Source organism: Globicephala melas, chromosome 6 (assembly GCF_963455315.2).
Source record: "Globicephala melas chromosome 6, mGloMel1.2, whole genome shotgun sequence".
Taxonomy (NCBI): domain Eukaryota; kingdom Metazoa; phylum Chordata; class Mammalia; order Artiodactyla; family Delphinidae; genus Globicephala; species Globicephala melas.
In genome coordinates this window covers 3,151,272-3,171,940 of record NC_083319.1, presented here as the reverse complement: position 1 = coordinate 3,171,940, position 20,669 = coordinate 3,151,272, and the positions used below count along the sequence as shown (strand labels likewise).

General features: G+C 65.6%; 1 protein-coding gene across 2 annotated transcripts in view; it reads right to left on the bottom strand.

Moving 5' to 3' along the window:
* The window catches only part of RXRA (retinoid X receptor alpha), a 96,062-nt gene extending 79,851 nt beyond the window's left edge, over positions 1-16,211 (bottom strand). Inside the window, exon 1 of one of the 2 annotated variants that reach the window (XM_060299912.1) lies at positions 16,096-16,211. In XM_060299912.1, the coding sequence (XP_060155895.1) occupies positions 16,096-16,123 (28 nt within the window). In that variant the 5' untranslated portion in view covers positions 16,124-16,211. The remainder of the gene's footprint in view (positions 1-16,095) is intronic. The other variant, XM_060299911.2, reaches the window with a different exon arrangement.
* Between the last annotated feature and the right edge of the window lie 4,458 nt (positions 16,212-20,669).

The following is a 20,669-nucleotide window of genomic DNA, read 5'->3' as shown; positions in this document are numbered from 1 at the left end:
CCGCCTGGGCCACGGGATTCGGTTTTCTGTCCTCTAATCAAGAGATTCCCCATAGTCCTGGCAGCCACACGTGCACGCCAGGAGGAGAGGCCACCTCGGCACAGGGCAACAGGCACGGCCGAGTCCGGCTGGGCCAGCCAGGGCGGGAAGGGCCAGGAGAGAGGCCGGACCGGCTCCTCCCTCAGCGCCCCCCACCGGGCCCTCAAGTCAGAATTCCAGACCTACCAGGTCCATCTGGGCACTGCTGGGGCTGCCCATGCCAGCCTGGGAAGCCCACCCAGCACCTACGGGGTGGCAGAGGGTCCCAGGTACAAGTGGGGCTCAGCAGGACAGAGTCCAGGATCAACCAGCTGCTTGGCACCTGCCTTACTGCCAACAGGTGGGGTGACAGGCACAGAGCGGGCACCTCGGCGCCGAGGAGGACGGGGCCGGGCCCCGGCCTTCCCACCGAGCGTGTGTCCTTCGTCCATCGCCACTCACCTGGGCAGCCCTTCCTGACCGCAGAGCCCTGTGTCCTCAGGTGCCAGCGGCACGCTGGGGTCTCACACAGACTCACTGGTCCATGCTCTGACATGGACACTATGAGTGCCGGTGAGATGGACCTGTCTGCGTGGAAAACATCTGTGTCCCACGTCCCCATCCCGGCAAGCAGCCCCCAGTGTCAGGACCACGTGGGCCTTCTACTCTGACCTCACAGCCCCTCGCCAAGTGCTCAGGCCCGCAGCAGGTCCGGGATAAACCCTGCCCCTTGACCATAATGGCTGGGCCAGTCCTGCCCAGCCCCTCCCCACTGACGGTCTGGGGCAGACAGCAAGATGCCGCATTCCCAGCTCAGGCTCTGGGGCCCTGGCACCTGTAGGGCCTCGGCAGTGGCACCCTGGTTCTCTGCACCTCAAAATACACGGGGTTGGTGGCCCCACGCCCACAATCTGTGTGGCCTCGAGGATCTGCTGGGCCTCTGAACCCGGGCCTCACCTGCAAAGGGAGAGTGCAGTGGGCTGGGCACAGGCTGGCACCAGGCCACTTGGTAGACCGCAGCCCACCCGCCCTCCACCTGAACCCCAGCCCCACCCAGGCCTGGGAGTTCACGGCGGGCCTGACCCCCAAGGTCAGGACCCCCAACCGCCAAATGCTAGCACAGGGCCCAGTCGTGCCCACGCAGGCAGGCGAGGGCCCCTTCGCCCCAGGCCGGGTCATAAGCCCTCGGGGAGACGCCCCCAACCTGGGGTTTCCACGTTCCCCGCAGCCAGCAGCACCCGTCACAGGAGGACCTTGCGGGCCAGACCCTCCAACACCCCACCCCCACCCCGGCCTGGAGGCGGGCTTGGCCGACCCCTTGGCACAGCTGGTCCCTCAGAGGGTCGGGCCTGGGCCCGCGGCAGATACAGTCTGAATGAGGCCAAGCCCAGCCCTCCCCTCGGGGCACCCTGCCCGGCCTGTCAGAGGCAGAAACACTGAGTATTTATTTACCCTCATGTCCCTGACCCACCCCACCCAGCAGATACACCCACACCGGTCACCCTTTCTCCTCTGTCATGAGGTTTCACCCCCAACCTCAACTTCCAGCGGAGAACCAGGCGAGAATGGGAGGAAACTGAGTCATGAGCTGGGGCACTGCCACCACACACTCCCCACAGCTGGTCCCAGGGGATGGAAAGGGGCCACCCTGCAGAACTCTATACCTGGGGAGAGAGTGAGCTCCCTGCCACCGAGGGTGTGCAAGCCACGCTGCTGAACCGGGGTCTTGCACACACGCTTGGCTTCCCCAAGGCCCCAGGCCCGAGCCAGGAAGCCGGGTGTAGACTGGAGGGCGTGGGCCTATCTAACCCAGAGCTGCTAAAAAGAGCCAACGGGGAAGTAAAAATAGGAAATAAAAATAAAATTGCTCCAGCCAGCCCTGGTTGTTTGTGTAGGAAACACTGCATTTCCCGGCCCAGCAGGGCGGGCTCAGCTCTGGGCCCCTCCCGGACGAGGAATGTCTCTCCCCACATCCCCCCTCCTCCCAGGACTTAAGCTGTGCTCCCTGGGCAGGAAGTGCCTCTGAGAAGGATCCCGAGAGCCGGGTTCAAATCTCAGCTCTGACACTCATCAACTGTGGGACCCTGGGCAGGGAGCTGGGCCCCCTCCCAGGGCTGCAGACCCCCACCCTGCCCTGCCCGAGGCTCCGGCAACACCGGCCCACCACCTCCTCTGCCAGGTTCCCCTCTGGGACCCTCCCCATCTGCCCCGAGGTGGGCAGTCAGGAGATAAGAGCACCAGACTACAGAGAGGACCAGACCTGGCCCTCCGCGCAGCCCAGAGCTCCATTTCCGTATCCACACAATTAGAGGAAGTCTTCCTTCTCATCCTTTCCTGCGGGTCCTTTCCAGGGTTGGCATTAGGCTCATTCTCACTAAAGTGTGCATGACTGACCCTGGCTTCAAGACCGGCTCGTTCTCCCAGGGTGCAGAACCCCACAGGAGAAGGCACCCCGGCCAGAGGGCTAGGCTGCGGCTCACACATCCCACCGCCCACCCCGCCCCACCCTTGGCGGGCAAGGACCCTCCACCGCCCGCTCCGTTCAGGGAGGCACTTGCCGGATCAACGCTCATCGATCGGCCACGTCTGCCGAGGGCGCCCGCTGCAAGGGCTCAGGAGAGCTGCAGACCATCAGTGATGCTGCGCAGCCCGGGCCCGGGGCAGTGGGACACCAGCCACGGACGAGCGCCCCCACCCACCGTGCACCTCTTCAGAAAGCCTTGTCGCTCCCGCGGCCCCTTCGGCCCCCACCACTGGGTCTGACGTTCGTCTAACCCCTCGCCCAGGCCAGGGAACTGGGGTGAGCCCTGGGGGACTGGCTGGGGAGGTCTGGGGGTGACATGGCTGGTCTGATCCAACACCGGTCCAGTGACCCTGCCCGACCTCTGCACCCCACGTGGTTCTGGTTCCAAGTCCCCAAGGAGGGTCTGGGGAGGATGGGGTCCCTGAGGGTGGGGGTGGGGGCAGCACACGCCACTCCCAGTCCTGGCCTTGCTGCCCAGCCCCCTCCGGCCCACAGACCCTCTGAGCTGGCCGGAGAGCCCGAGCTGGGGGTTCCACGGGTGAGAGCACAGGACAAGAGAGCAGACCCTGGGCCCTCTGGCCTCCAGGTCCTGGGGGCCAAGCCCGAGGTCAGGGACGCCAGCAGCCCACCCAATATAGGCGCGTGGGCCAGCGGCCACCAAGCACGGAGCGAGGAGTCCAGACAGCCAGGGATATGACAGGAGTGACGACGGTCATTTAAGAAACCAGGCAGGGGGTGTGTGTGTGCGTGTGTGTGTGCGTGTGCGTGTGTGTGCAGGGCCAGCCACCAAGAGGGGCTGAGGGTCAGCAGTGGAGGGAGGTCCGGGGCAGGCCATCTCCAGAGCCCTGGAGGGATTCCCTGAGACCCCCAGGTCCCCACGAGGCCCGTTCACTCCCCCAAGGCCATGATCTGCCTGCCCCCTCCCCTCGCCCAGGGGCCCGGGCAGAGCGCAAGGCCTGGCCTCGATGCAGGACGGACATGACGGCCGAGGGGGTGGGGGGCCCCGGCTGCCCCTCCAATAAAGAGCTCCACAGCTTATCAGCCACGTGCAGGACCAGTGCGGGCTCAGGAGCCATCCCCTCCCCCCTCCGGTAGCCGGCCATGAGAGCATCCCCGCTGCCCAACGAGGAGACACAATAACTGTCCACAAGCAGATACGTCTCGGCAAAGAGGTGCGGGCAGGGCGGCTGCTGCAGCCGGGAGACACACGCGGGGAGCACACCTCTCCGAGGCCTGCAGCCAGCGAGGGCACCGGGAGCTGCGACCTTGCCCCGTGGCCCTGGGACTTGGGGTGGGGAGGGTGCCAGCCGGGGTCGGAGGGGCAGCACCTGGACCGGGGGGTGGTCAACCTAGAACCAGAGCTGCCCGCGGTCCTGCAGCCAGATCGCACCCCGGCAGAGGAGAACCTCTGAGCACCACGGCGTTTCCTTTTTATAAATCCCATCCCACGCCAGCCACGGGAGCCAGGAATAAGTCGGCAGGGATCCAACGCCCAGTGGCAGCCTGTCCCAGGCCGGCGGCTGTGCCCGCACGCCTGCCCACCCTTCCAGCCTGGGAGGGAAGCCCAGAGAGGCCTTGGACATCTCAGGCTGTGCTGTGCACTCTGCCTGCAGCATCTCCCATACTCTCAGGCACCCAGGCTCCCATAAGCCCCGTCTACACCTGCGGAACTAAGCTGGGACCGCCAGCCAGGCCGTGGGAACCTAAGGCGCGTGCTCCAGACTGCCCAGCTGTCTGGGCCCAGGTGTCAGGCTGCATCCTACACCAAAGTCCTGATTGCCCCCCCAGACCTTCCTCTAGAGTTTTCCTCATCTGGTAAAAGGCACATCACCCTTCCTGTGCTCAAGCCAAAAGCCCCAGACCACTTCTGCCTCGTTACCACTCCCCCGCCCTGCCCTCTGCCCCCCGCTTCTCACACAGCAGCAGAGCCTCCTACCAAGCACAGGCCAGACGCCACCCTCCCTGGCCCGGGACCCTCCAGTGGCTCCACCTCCCCGGGGCAGGGGTTCCACAGGCTTCTCGGCGCTCTCTGATTCCGTCTCTACCCTTTCCCCTCACTGGCTCGGCTCCAGCCACACAGGTAGATTCAAGGAACTCTGAGTGGGAGGCCTCAGACGGACAACACTGACGTGCGGATCCGAGGACGCAGAAACTGACTTCTCCCAGGCAAACTCCTATGCATCCCTCACAACCCAATTCAGATGGCCCAGCCCACTGAACAGCAGGGCAAGCTGATGACCCTTCTCCTGTGCCTGCCCCGCTCCCAGTAGTCCTCCCAGCGCCACACTCACACTGTCCCCTCCCCACTGTGAAAGCAGGCATGACCACACTTGTCAACCACGAGTGACCTACCCTGACGCACATTATCAGCCCCACTTTACAGATAAGAAAACTGAGGCCCAGAGAGGTTTTAAAACTCTGGCCCAAGGTGACACGAGTGGTAGTGTGGCAGCAGTCCACACCAGTCCCTATGACCCCAGGCACCACTCACCATCTTGGGGGCTGAGTCTCACTCAACGCTGCCTCCCCAGGGACCAGGAGGTCCAGGCGTCTGGAGACAGACAGCCAGTCAGACGGACAGAGGCACGAACAGACGGCTGGCAGGTGGGAGCTTTGCTCTGAACCTCTCGGCCAGGCTTTGATTTCTACCCTCTCGCCCCACCGGCCAAGTTTCAACAAGACGTACTGAGCAGCAGAGGAAGGAACCACGTCTCGACACAGGCAGTCATCTGGGGCTGAGGACCCCCCATGCTGCATCCGGGTGCTGAGTCCACGGGACTCCCAGGTCCCGTCCAGCAGCAGGTGGCAGCTGCATCTGAAGCACACAGAGCAGAGAGGGTGGGGGCTCAGCCCTGGACGGGGACACCCACGGTTGCAACCCTGGCCTCAGGCTCCCCGAGGGCTTCCAGCTGCCATCTGGGCCCAGGGATCCTCCAGGGCAGGGTCTCCGTCGATGGCTCCAGGCTCTCCCTGCTCCACACCCAGGAATCAGCACCAGGGTAGACACACAGCAGGACTTCCCTCCCTGGAAAGTTGGGACGGACCCCCAGAAGAAGGGTGATTCAAACAATGATGCCTTTCAAAGTCACTTTGCAAGGGGTGGGCTCCCCCCGCCCCGTGACGTTTCTCAAGTGGAGGGGGTGGGGGAGACATTTGCAGAAAGCACTAATTCAGTCAACAAACACTTGCTGAGGCTGGTGCAGCGCCTGGTGCCGTGCGCTCGGCAGCCAACTAGACCTGCGAGCCAAGCCCATTGGTGGGCAGGGGTGCTCGGCGGTCTCAGGCCCCGCGGGGAAAGAGCCGCGCCCGACTGGCAGTGCCTGCCAAGGGTCCCGGCCGTGGAGCGGCGGCGTGCCAGTCCTGTACTTCCCACCTCCGACTCGGCCCAACATCCTTCCTTCTATTTCACAAATGAGGAAACCGAGATAAACAGGGAGGAAGTAACGTGCTCCAAGTCACAAAGTGCATGTGGCAGAGCCGGAAGGTGCAGGCCAGGGGCTCTGAGCGGGCCACCCATCCCCCGTCAGCGGTCTGCAGGGATCAGCCTCTTGGGGGCAGAGGCTGGCGCCCGACCTTTGCCCAGGGAGACAGAGCAGGGAAGGGGGAAGGCCCTGGCTCCCCTCCCTGCTGTCCGCACCCCTCCAGCTGGACCCAGGAAGGTGGCCACCAGTGCCGCCCCGCCCCACCCCAGGCTGTGGCCCACCTCGCCACCGTCTGAGCTCAGAGTGGCCTGGCACTCACTGCCCAAGGCCCCCACCTCCTAGCCCTCCTCCTGACCTTGATCCTGGGCAGAAAGTCCAGGAGCAGGGGCGGGGTGGGGGCAGCTCCGCCACCTCCTGTGGACTCTGGCCCCAGTAAGAGCCATTTCTCTCAATCCAGGCAAGGAGGGGGTGAATCGAGGAACCACCAGGCGGCCCAGCACTCCTGCAGGAGGCTCCACGAGGGGGCAGGGGCGCTTCGGGGACGGACCAAGGGATGTGGGGACAGACAGGCGGATGGGGAAAGGACCCCCAGCTGCTCCACCCAGAGAGGGGCCCGACTCTGGCCACTCCGCCCAGGAGCCAGAGCTCCGAGCTGGCGTAAGAACACGAGGTGGGCCGGCGTGGGCCAGGCTCCAGACCAGGACATCCCAGGGCCCGGGAAGCAGAGGGGACATCGGGCCCGCAGACATCGGGCTCAGAGGGGCTGCCTGCCGCCAGGCTGGGGGTGGCCAGGTCGCGGCCAGGCCCACTCCCAGCCTTACCTCCTCCCAAGGTTAATCACTCCCAGAGCAGCTGACCACCCCCTCACACTCCCGCGGGTCCTCACCAGCACAGACCGGCAACCAGCCATCAGGGGGCCAGGCAGAGGAGCCTGGCCGTGCAGCTGGATCCTTCTGAAATCCTCCAGGGACTGCCCACCCAACAAACTCTTATTCATCCCGTAAAACCTAACTACAACATCACCTCCTCTTTGAAGCCTCCCTGACTTCCCCAGGCAATTTACAGGTGGAGCAACTGAGACCCAGAAAAGTAAATTTGCCAGCCCAGGGCCACACGGCCCCCAGCTCAGAGCGGGTACTCATTCATCACACCAGCACGCTTTGAACACAAGAAAGCCAGAAAGCAGAGTGAGCGGTGCCTGATGCGGACGGAGAGGCTGGAGGGCCACGTGACACTGAGCAGAGGCCCGAGCTCCACACTGGGGCAATGGGGGCCCGCGGAGAATTCCAGGTTGGGGATGTCAGGGCCCAAGGAGAGAAGGGGCCGGCCCGGCCTTGGGTGGTGGCTGGCGTGACAGCACCTGCAGCTCCCCTGCCCCCGCTCTGCCCAGCCCCCATCAGTAAGATTATTCCCCCCTGGGGGGTAAACCCCAAACCGTCTCACCGTAATACTCCCAGGTGAAAGCCAGAGCTGGACCCGGCGGGACTGACCATACTCCCCACCGCAGCTGACTTCCTACCTCCCACAGCTCAGATCCTGTCCCCTCAACGGAGGAGGCCACTTCCTGAGGAGGGGATCCCCAGCTCTGCCACCCCAACTGCAAGGCCACCAGCTCAGGGGAACAGGGCCAAGGAAGGGAGGAGCAGAGGCCTCTGGTAGCCAGAGGGCCCCAGGGAAACCGAGGCCCGCAGGGAGAAGGGACCTGCCCGGGCATGCAGCGAGCTGCTCAGAGAGCCAACTGGACCGTCCACCCAACCCTGGGCTGCAGCCCTGCAGGGGAGGGGCCCTCCTGCCGCCCGGAGGCAGGGGAGGGGTGACCACCAGCCTGCCCAGGTGGGGCAAGACAAGGGGGTTCAGGGGACACCCCAAGAGCTCAACCATACAGGTCTCTCCTGGGAGCAGCAGGGACAGCCTCTGCTGAGGGCACCCCGAAGCTGCTCTGGATGAAGCCGGGTCGCGGGGGTACCCAGCCAGGGCACCTCGGGCACATCCTTCAGGCTCCCCAAGACTGAAGCCCTCATCCCCAAAATGTGGACACAACAGCCCCACCCCAGGGCCTGTCCACATGGAGGGCACTCAGCCCAGGCCACCGCCCTGCCACCGCGGCCCAGTGCCGCCCCACGCCGGGCCCGGCCTCTGAGGGCCAAGCAGCCAGCAAGGTGGGTTCTCCGGACAGGAGGCCTGCGTCTCCTGGAGAGCGGGGGCCGGGCTGGACCACCAGCCCCTCGCCAGAGCCCCAGGCGCATCCTCCATGGCGTGCGGTCGTGGGTCACCTCCACCCCACTCCTCGATCACGGGCGCTTTCCTGGACGGCTTGGAGCCCACCGTGAGCACCCCCTTGGCTGACCCTCCCGTGTCCCTACAAGGCTGCGTCGTCACCCCGCGTCCGAATGAGAAGCGGCGGAGCTGAACCCGGGTAGCCCGGCACCCAGTCCAGAACTGAGCCCACCGCCCCGCACTCTACTCGGCCGGCTCACAAGCGAAAGACCGCGCACAGCCTGGCCGGCTCTGGCAGGAAAAGCACTCAGGCTGCCGGAGGACACGGCCCCGCAGACCGGAGGGAGGGGACCGGGACAGGGACCTCCAGGGAGGGGCTCGGGGCCAGCCGCCCGACGGCGCCTTCTCCAGAGGGCCGGGCAGAGAGCCTGTGAGTGTGGCGACTCCGGCCACCTGGGCTGTCACCACCTGACCTCTGCCCAGGGCCAGTGCGGACACTTAAGCTAAATTGGTCAATTACGGGACACTTAGATCCCTCCCCGGGGCTCCCCAGCCTCCCTCGGTTCTGGGCCGCAGCACCAGGAAGCCAGTTGAATCAGTAACCTCATTACAGCCCAGCGGCCGCACCCGGGGCCAGCTTTGAACTCCGCGGGGTTTATCCATGGCCACTGCAGGATTTACACACGGCTGGCCCGGGCCCAACCTGCTCTCCCCTCCATCTCCTCCCCTCCGCGCCGGAGCCTCCAGACTCAGGACGGCCGCGGCCTCTGCTGAGACCCATCACCACCAGCCCCGCACCCTGGGCACAGCCAGAGAAACCGAGGCACGGCGAGACACCACTGTTGCTCAGATGAGCCCACGGAGGCGCAGGGGTGCCGGGGCCAGGCTCTGGGTCACCGGGAAGCAGACCAAGGGCTCCTCTTTGTGTCCCCAGCCCCAACTGACGGCGCGCCCCACACCTGTCTCAGGAACTTGGGACCAAGGGCCAGCCGTGAACATCTCACGAGGAGGGACCCCAGGGCAACAACTCACACCGAGGCCCTCAGTGGCTCCAGCCCCACAAGGCCCCCCAACATCCCATTTCCCAGCCCCAAGGTCAGTCCCCACCTTGGTCCTCGAGTCCTTGCTCTGACCCCAGGAGGCCCAGTCGCCCTGCCCCGGCACAGATAGCCCATCCCCCAACTTTGGTGCTCTGGGCCCGACACGTCCTTCCGGGATTGGGCTCAGCCCTCTTGACTTCCAGACTGTTCCATCACCTTTCCCAGAGACCCCAGTCCCCCTCGCTGAAGCCACTAGCGCCCCAGGTCCTGGAACGTCTCGGTTGATGTAATGGGGGGCCCATGGGGTGGAGAGCACGTCCCCAAGGACAGGCCAAGGGCCCACGGGCCAGGAAGGGAGAAGGGGACAGGAGAAGAGCCAGGGCCGGGCAGGAGTTGGGGGGTGGGGGGGGTCCTCTCCCAGCCCCGTGCTCCAACCCAGTGGCCCAGCCTGGCCCCCCCCCCAGGAAGCCACTTGGGGTCCCCGCCCCCAGTGCAGGCCGCTGTGCCGAGAGACCCAGCCAGAGCCACTCACAGGGGCACCTACCCCGTCGGGCTCCAAGCCCGCCCAGGACCCTTCTCCTCCAGCCCAGCCTCTGCACATAGCTGGAGGCCTAATTCCGACCCCAGGGCCCCGGGGCCCCTCCTGGTCACCGTGTCAACCAGCCAGCTCTCACGCAACACGGCTTCTCCTAGCTCCGGCCACACGGGCTGCTGGGCCCTGTCTCAGCTGACCCTCCACCCGGAGCGCCCCTCCCCCTGACCTGCCGCAGCCCTGCCTCTGCTTCAGAGTCCACGCCAGGACTGGCTCCCACAGGAAGCCCGGCCGCCCTCCCGCTCACGGCCAGCTCCGGCCCGGCCGGCGCTCGCCAGGTGTTCCCCGGGCGCCATGGGGACTGAAGCCAGCCAGCAGGCCCGAGTCCTTCTAAGGAAAAGCACATTGAGACTTTATTAGAATCAGCTGGGAAGGCCAGGCCCGTGCGCGTGTCCGTGCACGCGTGTTTGTGTGCGCGCGCTCGTGGGAGTGGGTGCGTGAGCGCCCGTGCGCGCGTGTGCACGTGTGTTCGTACGTGTGCGTGTGTTCACAGCTGTGCACCTGTGTGCGTGTACGCGTGGAGGCGTGTGGTCACGTACACGCGTGTGCGCTGCCCACAGGGAACACAAAGATAAGGGGACCAGGTGTGGCTGTCCTCGCCCAGTACCCCCACCAGGTCCCTCAGGAATTTGCTGCCTGACAGCTCTGCCCTGGCAGGGCGAGGACGGGGACCCCAGGCCACGGGGGTCTTGAGGCTGCGCCTCTAGCTGTCACCCAGCCCGTGGTTTTCCAGTCTATCAATAATACCCTCAACCCTGCGCCACTCCCAGCCGGGGACAACCGCGGAGGAGGTTCAGGGTCTCTACTCCCCAGAGGACCTTCGAGGGGTGAACGGGGACAGAACGGGGACAGACGGGGACAGTGAAGCTTCAACCTCCACCAAGTCTCCCAGAACAAAACGTTCCCTCACCTAGGGCCCGACACGCATAACAGGGCTCCCGGGGAGCCAGGACGGGGCACAGACCCACACCTGACGATCAGGAGGTCGGGGGACAGCGGCGCCACCCCAGGGACTGGTCCTGGACCAGCTAGTGCTCAGGCCCCGCCACTGGGACACCAAGGTGCTGAGAGAAAGCAGGCAGGACCGTGCAGAGGCGCAGCGCGGCACAAAGACCGCAACGGACCTCACGTTTCCGTGGGCCCCACGAGGCTGTCACGAGGTCCTAGCAACCGAGGCGCAGGGACACAGCAGTCGCCCAGGGACTGGAGCCATCATTTCCTCGGATGGACGGCACAGTGCCCCGCGCACGTCAGAAGAGATTTAGAGACATGGGACAGACGCGGGCCAAGGAGGCCCACCTGGCTTCTGGAGGCCAAGGAAATGGGTCCCTGAGTGGCCACCCCGTTCACTTGCTTCACTCACGCAGGGACGCGGGTCCCAGGCACGAGAGGACACACAGACGTAGGGACACAGGACAGACGGCGCCAGGCACGGGGCAGGCAGGGCCCAGCTGCGGGGCCTAGAGCGAGCGCGCGGCTGCAGCCGCCTGAGCGTGCGCGCACCGGGGCCGCCATGTGCGCGTGCCCCCACTCTCCTCCGCGTCGGCCGGGGCCAGGTTTACTGAGCTGCTTTCTGCCCCACCACGCTCACTCGGCTCTGAGCTAGACGACTGCTTTGTAACTCTAGGGTGCAATTTCTCCGTCTGTGAGGCACCGGGGCACGACTGCTCGGAACATCCCGCGCCAGGCTCGGTGGGCGCGCAAGCGAGGCCCTCGCCCCCCCAGCTCCTGCGGGCCTCGGGGAGGGGGCATGGAGCAGGGGCCGTGTCGGTGCTCGCTCAGCACGGGAGACGAAGCCGGGGCGGCCCACCTCTCCAGCATGGGCCCCGCAGCCCCGACAGCAGCAGCCATGCCTCTGCTTTGTGCTCCTGTTTCAGCCTAACACTCGAGAACCGGGCCCCTCGCTGATCCAGGCAGGGGGCACGGGGAGGCTCCGGCCACGGGCCTTGCCTTCGAAGAAGGGCCGTCAGGTAGACACGCCCCTGAAATAAGATGGGCTGCCTTTCCGCCAGCACCGTAGAAGGGCCAACACACGTGTCCATTTTACAGACGGACAGTTAAGGCTCCGGGAGGCCGGCAGGCAGGCCACACACACGGGCAGCAGGGACAGAGGACCCGATCCCCAGTGGCCTGACCACCAGCCCACAAGAGGACACGGTCCCCCAGGAAGGTGCAGCTCCCAGGGTCTGCTCCCCCTCTCCCCAGGAATGGCCGGGTCATTCAAGAGAGAGCAGGTAGGGGGAGCAAGTGACAAAGGGGCCTGAGGAGGAGAGGAAGGGAGAGCGAAGATGGAGCTGCCCCTTGGAAAACGTCAGCAGTGCAGGCAGGGGAGGGGAGGGGCCCGGCCCTCTCCCCGCACCTTCCACAGCATCCAGGTAACAGACCTGCACCGTGCACGTCAGGGCGAAGGGATCTGATCCCCAAGCAGACACCAACCTCACCAGCCACCCAGGTTCTCGAGGGCCTGCACCCCTGCCCAGCCCTAACCCTGCCCGTAGTCAGCGCCCATAGGAACAGACCAGTCGACGGGACACCTCAAGGGCCTGCACCCCTGCCCAGCCCTAACCCAGCCTGTAGTCAGCTCCCATAGGAACAGACCAGTCGACGGGACACCTCGAGGCCCTGGCCACCAGAGCCAGCTAGACAAATTGTGACAGACTAGGGGTGGGTGAAAAGGGAAGGTGGATCACGTCTTGTCCTGAGCCAATTCAGTGGCCTCTGCTCTGTCCTACGGACAGCAACTGAGTCGGGCCCAGGAGCCCTCTTCTCCTGGAGGACGGGCCTTACTCGAAACCACCGCCTACCGTGGAAACACACCAACTGTGGAGAGAGCCCGGGCGAGCCAAGAAAATGAAAGTCCGGAGGCAGCTTCCACCGGCTCTGGGCAGGCGCTTGGGGCCTCCCCCCGACCCCACACCACCTCCTGTGCAGCCACTGTCTGTCCCCCCTTGGCTCACCGAGGGGCCCCTCTCCTGATGCCAGAGCCCGTGGTACCCACACCAGCCCCATTCTGTACCACACAGTAATCCCACCACCAGCCCCCCGAACGGGAGACAAGGACCACCAACCGAAACCCGCCCACAGAGGCACAGAGGGGGTGGGGCAGGGGCCGGGGAAAGGCAGGCAGAGGGCCTCCTGGAGGAGGCCCAGCTCCCCGCAGGCCCGGAAGGACAGGCACAGCTGGAAGAGCTGGTGGAGCTGGGATCAGGCCCCCAGCAGCTGCCCCGGGGCGAGCAGGGCTGCCCGCTCAAGTCTGCCAAACCCCAGCTCAGCGCTGCCCGCCCGCACGCCCTCCATGGCTCCTCCTGGGGGTCCCCAGCTCGCCCCACCCATGTTCGGGCAGAGCGGGTCAGGGCTACACGCTGGGCCCAGGCACAGCAGACAGGCGACCAAGCCCAGGCAAGGAAGCAGGCCAGCAAGGCCACGGCCACGGCCACACCCATCTGAGGGCTGTTTTTCTCACCCTGACACTTCCCCCGTCAACAAACAGAGCCCCCTCCAGAGTTTACCAAAACAAACGCCCCAACAGTCAGCAGTGCCCAGGCCAAGACAGGACTGCCTCGCAGGCCGGACTCCAAGCCCAGCCTCCAAGCCCAGCCTCCAGAGAGACACATGACCCTGTTATTTCGGGAGGCCCCGGAATGTGCTCTATTTTGGGTCCCGAGGGCTCTGATGTTACCAGATGCCCCTTACCGGGGCTCCAAGCTCTCCCAGGTCCCCAAGGGCTGCCCAGAGGGTGACCAGTGGACCTCCTGCTCTGCTACTGCCCCCCACCCTTCCCCGGGCAAAGGGGCTACTAGCAGCCAGGGCTCTGGGGTCTGAGACCTTGGGACACTGCGGACTCAGCCTTCCAGTCCCACTGTCCAGCCTGATGCCAGCGCACGTCTCCCCCCGATGGGCACGGGCACTGGTCCGCCCCGGGCAGTGGCGGCAGGGGCAGGGAGCAGGGGCTGCCTTGGGCACGTTCCTTGGCCTCCAGATCTGTACCTTGGGCTCATCCCCGCCCCGCCCCCACTGGGAGGCTCAGCAGCTGGGAGACTCCCGGGCGGGTGACAGCAAGTGCCCAGGCCCACCGAGCCCCAGGCGATGGGTGCTGGAAAGAGCAGGCCCTCTGCCCAAGGCCCCGAAAGCGGCCGGACAGCTGTATGGGGCAACACCACCTGCCCAGCAGCTCCAGGTCCGCCCTGGGTCGCCAGCCGCGCCTGCACAAGCCGGGCCTCCTGATACTGACCCCCAACGAGGAATTAGGCCGTGTTGACAAAAGGGCTTAGGCAAGTAGCCGCTTAAATGGACCTTCAACTCCACCGGACTTCAGAGCTGCTCACAAGCTCAGAAAAAACTAAAGTGTAATCAGAGCCCAGGGCTCTCCACTCAGGCCTGGGGCACGAGCTGCCTGGGAGGCCACAGGCTGAGTCAAGGAGAGAAGCTCCCCCAGCCAGCCAACTTGCAGCAGCGGGGGGCGGCGGGGCGCAGCGGAGGGGGGGTGGGGGGGAGAGGGAAAGGTGCGAGGAGGAACACAACACCTACCCAGGTTCCTGGGGCACGACCTTTCCTCTTCACAGGAACTCTGGCACAGCGACCCTACAGCCTGGACCCTATGTGTGCTGACTCCCAGGGCCCTCCCAGGATGTCAGACACTGGGACCTGTCCCGCTCCAGGTACCCAGCCATGGCCCTGCCTCATCGCGGGGGCCAGGAGGGGAGCAAAGGCAGAGCTGAGCATTCTTGGTCCAGAGGGACGCTCTGTATGTGCACACACGTGTGCAAAGCTTTAACGGGGGACAGGAGAGGCTGTCGGCCTCCACGGGGCCCCGCCAGGCCCACGCCAGGCCCGGCAGTGGCAAGTCAAACAACTCAGCTTTCAATCCTGCTACACACACACACACACACACACGGTCACCACGGGCTGGGGGTTCAAATCCAAAATCCATCACTTTGTAGCCTGTGGCCTCAGTTGCTCTCACCCAGGTTTCTCATCTGCAAAATGGGCATAAGCACCCACCCTGGGGGCTCTGGGGAGGAAGGAGGGTGCTCAGCCTGGTGCCTGCAGAGGTCTTCGCTGTACAGAGTCAGGGAAGGAGTCTTAGACTTGACAAACTCGGAACCCTGCCCCCGTCACCCTGCCATATGCCCCTCTGTGAGCCGGCGCCCAGTGCTCAGACCCTCGCCCAGACATCCCGGGGAGGGGGGCCAGCTCCACGCGGCTCCCCTCCACCTCCCCGTCTCACCAAACGTCCCTGCAGCTGTGCTGAGCTCTGGCAGCCAAGCCGGTGGCCAAACTGCACCCCGGGCTGCAAGAGAGTGGGCAGGCAGGAGGGGCAATAGACCGCGGGTTTCATTCATAATCAGCTGCTCTAATTTCCATTCAGCACAAATCCTTCACCCAGACTGACAGCCTAGCTGCCGGCCCCACCACCAAATTAATATCCTTCCCGGGCTCATTTATAAAGTCTCCCCACCCCCTCCCCCCTTCCCGGCCTCTCACTGGCTCCCAAACCCTAGGGAGGACGACGGCTCGGGGCACCTGGCCATGCCCCCTCCTCCTCCTCCGTGGGTCCAGGCCTTGAACTGGAGAGCAGTCCGGGGCAGGGAAGCCACTGGGTGGGATGGCAGTGGGAGAACAGGAAAACCGGCCCTCCGTGCCTCTAGGGTGTCCACCCCAAGTGCAGGGCCAGCTCCAGAGAACGCCCGGAGAACACTCTGGTGCGCCAGAGTGAGGGGCCCCATTTCTGGAATGGGGCCCCAGGTTTGATGTTCCCGGTCTTACGGCCCCTTGGCGACCCTGCCCACCCGCGCCCGGGCTGCTCTGGGGGAGGAGGAGTCCGGAGTGTTCCAGGGCCGGCGGCCTGCTGGACTCGGCAGCCCAGGCGGCGGCGCAGAGGCCGTCCCGATGCCAGGGCGGCTGAAGGCTAGGAGCGCACAAGTTGCGCCGCCCCGCTGGAGGTGGGCGCCCGGGCGGGGGTCGCGGGCCGCTGCCAGGAGGGGCCAGGACCCCCCCCCCCCTTCCAGCCGACCGGCTGCCCCTCCGGCCCCGCCGCCCGCCCGCTGCCCACTCCCGCTCCGCCACCAAGTCGGCGGCCCGGCGCGGGCCGGGGGGCCGCCAGCCGCCCTCGCCCCCTCCCAGCCCGGCCGGCCCGGGTAAAAGTTGCCCGGCCCACCCGCTCCCGCCCGGCGCCCCAACTCCGCGCGGGCCGGCTGGGGGAGCGGGGCTAGCCGGGGCCCCCGCGCGCGCCGGGAACGCGCCCCGCCGCCGCCGCCCCCGCCGCCGCCCGCGATCACTCACCGAGCGGCAGGAAATGTTTGGTGTCCATGTCTGCGGCGACCTCGCGGCGGGAGGCGGACGAGCGCGGCGGCCCCCGGCGCGGCCGGCCGGGCCCGGGCGGCGGGAGCCGGCGGCGGCGGCGGCGGCGGCGGCGCGCGGAGGCCGCGGCGCGGCGAGTTGTTGCAAAAGTCGCCCAACAATGTAAACTACTTGTGCTGCGCGCCGCCGCCGCGCGCCCGCGCCCGCGCCCCCGCCGCGCGCGCCCGCGCCCCGCTCCGACCGCTGCGGCGCCGGCGGGGGGGCGGCGGGGGGCCCGCGACGGGCGCGGACTCGGCGCAGCGCCGCCGCCCGCCCGGCCTGCGCGCCCGCCCAGCCCCGCCCGCCCGGAGCGCACCCCCCGCCGGTCCCCCCGCCCGGCCGGAGCGGACTGCCCCCTCCGCGCCCCCACCTCGTCAGCCCGGAGCGCGCCCCCCGCCCCCCGCGCGCCGCCCGCCCAGCCGCCGAGTTGCGAGCGAGCAAGCGAGCGGTGCAAACTTGCAAGTTTCCCTCCACCAGGGGTTCCCCGGAGCCGCGCGGGGGCGGCGGGGGCGCAGGGGCGGGGGGGACGGGGGGGGCGGCGGGGGGGCGGGGCGGGAGCAGTATTCCCTCCCCGGCCTGCCCCAAAAAAACCACCCGGCGGAGCAGGCGGAGAGCCTGGCTGGAGCGACCGGCACGGCCGGGCCATTGTCTGGGCGGCCGCACAAAGCGGCCGGCCGCGCTGCGCGCCGACCCTGGCCGGCACGTGGGGAAACTGAGGCCCTGAGTGGCCGTGAGCCCCGACGCGAGAGCACAGGCTCGGCTCCGTCATCTGGGGAGTGTTTTATTTTCTGGAGCCCCCAGTCCGCCCCCGACTTTCACACTCAGGGCAAGCAGAGATCGAAGGGCACCCCGGCCCCGCCCCCACGGACCCTCCCCTGGCCCCCCGGGAAGGAGAGGCTCCGCTTCTGCTGCACTGTGGCCCTGGCTTCTGGGAGCCCTCTTTAAAGGCACCAGGCTGGTGACCAGCTGCCGCGAGTTGGGTGCTGACATAGTGACCGGTGGCTATTTTTACGCCTTGGACAGTTCTCTGCCCTGGCTTTTAAATTCATGACTTGTTTGTTTAAAAGCGAAAGGAAGGACGCCTGTCCCGACCGCTCGGGCTGCTGGAGTTGGGGCTTCGGTATGAGTTACCTGCGCGGAGCCCAGCCTCCTGAGCAGGCGCAGGCCAGGCGCTGCCGTGCCGTCGCCGTGTCCGGCCGCCCAGCACTGAGCCGCCCTCCTCACAGACCCCTGCTAGACCCATATTCCCGATGGTGACCCAGGCTCGTTGGGGTGGGGGTGGGGGCAGAGGGGCTTACCAAGGTCACACAGGCTGCACGTGGTGGCCCCCGGGCCAGGGGGCACTGATAGGGAGGTGATGACTGTGGATGGCCGTCACCGCTGCCCAGGGACAACCACTGCCCTTCACAAGAGAGGGGGTCCTACTGCGGGGTGCACCACTGTCACCTGTGTGACCTCGAGCCAGCCTCACCACCCTTCTGGGCTTTAGTTTCCCCTCTGTGGAATGGGGGAGCAGCGGGCCCACCTCCTACTGGACAGCCAGGAGCTGGATCCCACCAAGGCCACTGAGACCCTTCCAGGAGGGAGGCCCTTGGGTCATCTGGAGCATCCTGAGGCGGGGCGCTGTGGGACGAGTGCTGGCTGGGGAGCCCTCCCTCCCCCAGCACAGGCCACAGCCCAGGCTTGTCCTGTCCCCTGGCTTCTGCTCGATCCGTGCCCCATCCCCTCACAGAGAAAGCCCTGTCTTTGCTGGCTCCTGGGCCGCCGACCCATCTGCCTTCCCTCCAGCATCAGCCTGTGTAAGTGTGGTCCTCATCTGCTGTCATCACAACAGACGCACTCCCCCTTTCCCCCAGCACAGCCACCCGCTTCTACGACTGATTTCCTCCTGCCAGGGCTGGGGGCAGGCAAGCACCCAGGGAAAGGATGAGAAGGAGCAAACGGGTGCTGACACGTCTGGGGTGTGTGCCGTGTGCCAGCCCCAGTTCTCAGGCCTGTCTCCGTCACCTCTGGCGTGGCCCTAGCCACAGACAGCATCAGTGGCCCGTCTGAACCCCATCCTCCCGGACTGTCCTGACCCGCATCAGACCTCGCCACTCCTGCCGGAGAAGAAGAGGCCAGATGCCCTCGCCACTCGGGGGCCCCACTGGGCACGAGGAGGCGAGCTCCAACAACCCGTGGGCAGTGGGCACTGCCAGCCCACCCAACGGATGAGGACAGCGAGGCTGGGAGAGGCGACACGACGGAACAGGTCACGCTGCAGTGAGGACGAAGCCAGCGTTTGAACCCAAGGCCTGTCCTTGGAACCCCTGGGCCACTGAGAGTGTGAGCCTGCACAGGCCCCCCGGGCCCCCCAGTGACCTGCGGTGCAGCACTGCCTTCCTGTCACATCCTGTGTGGACAGCCCATCCGTGCTCTGCTGGATGAGGACGGGTCGGGGGTGTGCTTCCATCGCTGTGGATCAGTCGTTCGTTCAACAAACATCACTTAAGCCTTTACCAAGGGGCCAGACCCTGTGCTCAGGGAACTCATGTGGAGGTGTGGTCCCAGATGAAGAGGCAAGGGCCGATCCCAGCTCTGCCTCTTACCATACGTGTGGCCTGGCCGGGTCACTCCCTTCCCTGTGCCTCAGTCTCCTTATCTGTAAAGTGGGCATGGCCACCCCCTCCTGCTGAGTCATGGAGATGACTAAACAAGGTAATGCTGGAAGAGTCTGGGCCCGAGGAGGTTTGTGATAGTTACTGCCACTACTGTTATCACTATTATTATAAGACGGTGAATTAGGCCCTCTGGCAGCCCCGGCCCAGGGGGGAAATAAGACACACCCACCCTCCCCCAGCCCCTTCCCCCTTGCCCTGGAAAACTCGAGACTCCCTTTGGAACTGTTGGCACTTGGAGCCAGGGAGACACACATGGGCAAACTTCCATATGGGTTCCTCACGCCGGGCAAGGCACAGGCACCCAGATTGCCGAGGCTGCAAGAGGGGCCTCTGTTCCTAAGAGAGACCAACGAAGGTGTCCCCCAGCCCCAGCCTCGCCCAGGGCTCCAGGAGGCCGCATGGACAGTGAAGGGAGCATGGGGTCCAGAGCCACGCAGACCTGGCTCCAACCCATCCTCAGCGCCTACGGATGCCGAGCTGCTCTCGGCCTCCCCTTCCCATCTGCAGGGCTTCGGGAGTGGCAGGGGGCAGGGGTGTTCCAGGAGCCGGCTGGCTCGGAATGGGGAGGGGAGCCGGCTGCGGAGGGGGGCAAACACCCGGGCTCCCTGACGGAAAATGTGTGTGCTGCTTGTTATTTCTATTTCGCACTCCCCCCTCGAGCTGGGGCGCCTTGGTGCAAACGATCCCACAGGACACCGCCCGGGACGGTGGCTGCCCCATTTGGAGTCGCCAGGTCCGAGCTAACCATGGAAAAAACCACCCCCAGCCTTCCTGCCATGAGCTCCTGCAGCCAAAACTATTTTTATAGTAATATCCATCTATTTACAACCTGGGATCTGAGAGGGTTTTGTTTTTTGTTTGGGGCTTTTTATCCCCTCCCGAAGGATGCTTTTTAAGGTACTTTGGTTTTGTCCATGCGCCTGTCTCAGCTCAGTCTTGTAAACCGTCTCTGGAATCACTTGGTGAATAATATTTTTAAAGACCGGTGTCTGCCAGGCTGGAGCCCCCAAGGCTGGCGTCTGGGTGGACGGCTCCCAGCAGTTGCTGGGGCACCAAGGGGCACCTCAGCTGCTTCCGGTTCCTTCACCCAAGGGAGGGTCCGTGTGATCCCAAACTGGCAACCGGCAGGATCTCGCCGGGGGTCGGGGCCTTTGGCCCCCATCAGGCAGGGCAGGGGCTTAGGCCCTCCAGCCTGTCCCAAAGTCCCCCAGCCTGGAGGGCACTTTCTCACCGTCTCTGTGGCTCCTTTGGGGGCGACAGTCTCTATCCCTGGTGACAGATGACTCAAGCTAGGAGGTGGGGATGAAGCCCAGAGAGGCAAGGGCTCACCCGAGCTCACATGGCGAGACAGATGGAGCTGCCCTGAGTCCTGCCCTGTCTCTCCATCGTGTGGGGGAGCGCGGGAAAGCTACGTGTCCACCCTCAGCCTCTAGTCTGTCCTGCTTAGTAGGGAGAAGAGAAGGGATTGGGGCGGGGGGGAGGTGGAAACGCAGTGGAGGAGAGGACGCCTTCTGTGAAATGTCTGCTCCCATCAACGGGCAGTTGCCAGCCCTGAAGGACAGCCAGCCCCACACACCCAGACCAGAGGAGGCCAGAGAAAGGTTAGGCTCTGTTTCAATGAGATGCACTGAAGGCAGCCAGCTTCCCTCCACCGTGTGCGAGCCTTTTTCCAAACCTCTGGGAGCTGAAAGGCAGTTTGGGCAAAGCAGTTCATGTGAGACAGGCCTAAGGGGATAGGGGCTGCTGCATGAACAAAGACCGGGATTTCGGGGCAGCTCCAGGCAAGAGCTGGTGGGATCCTTCCAGAGGCCTCCAACAAGATGCTCCCTCCAAACCCCACGGCCACTTGGAAGGAGC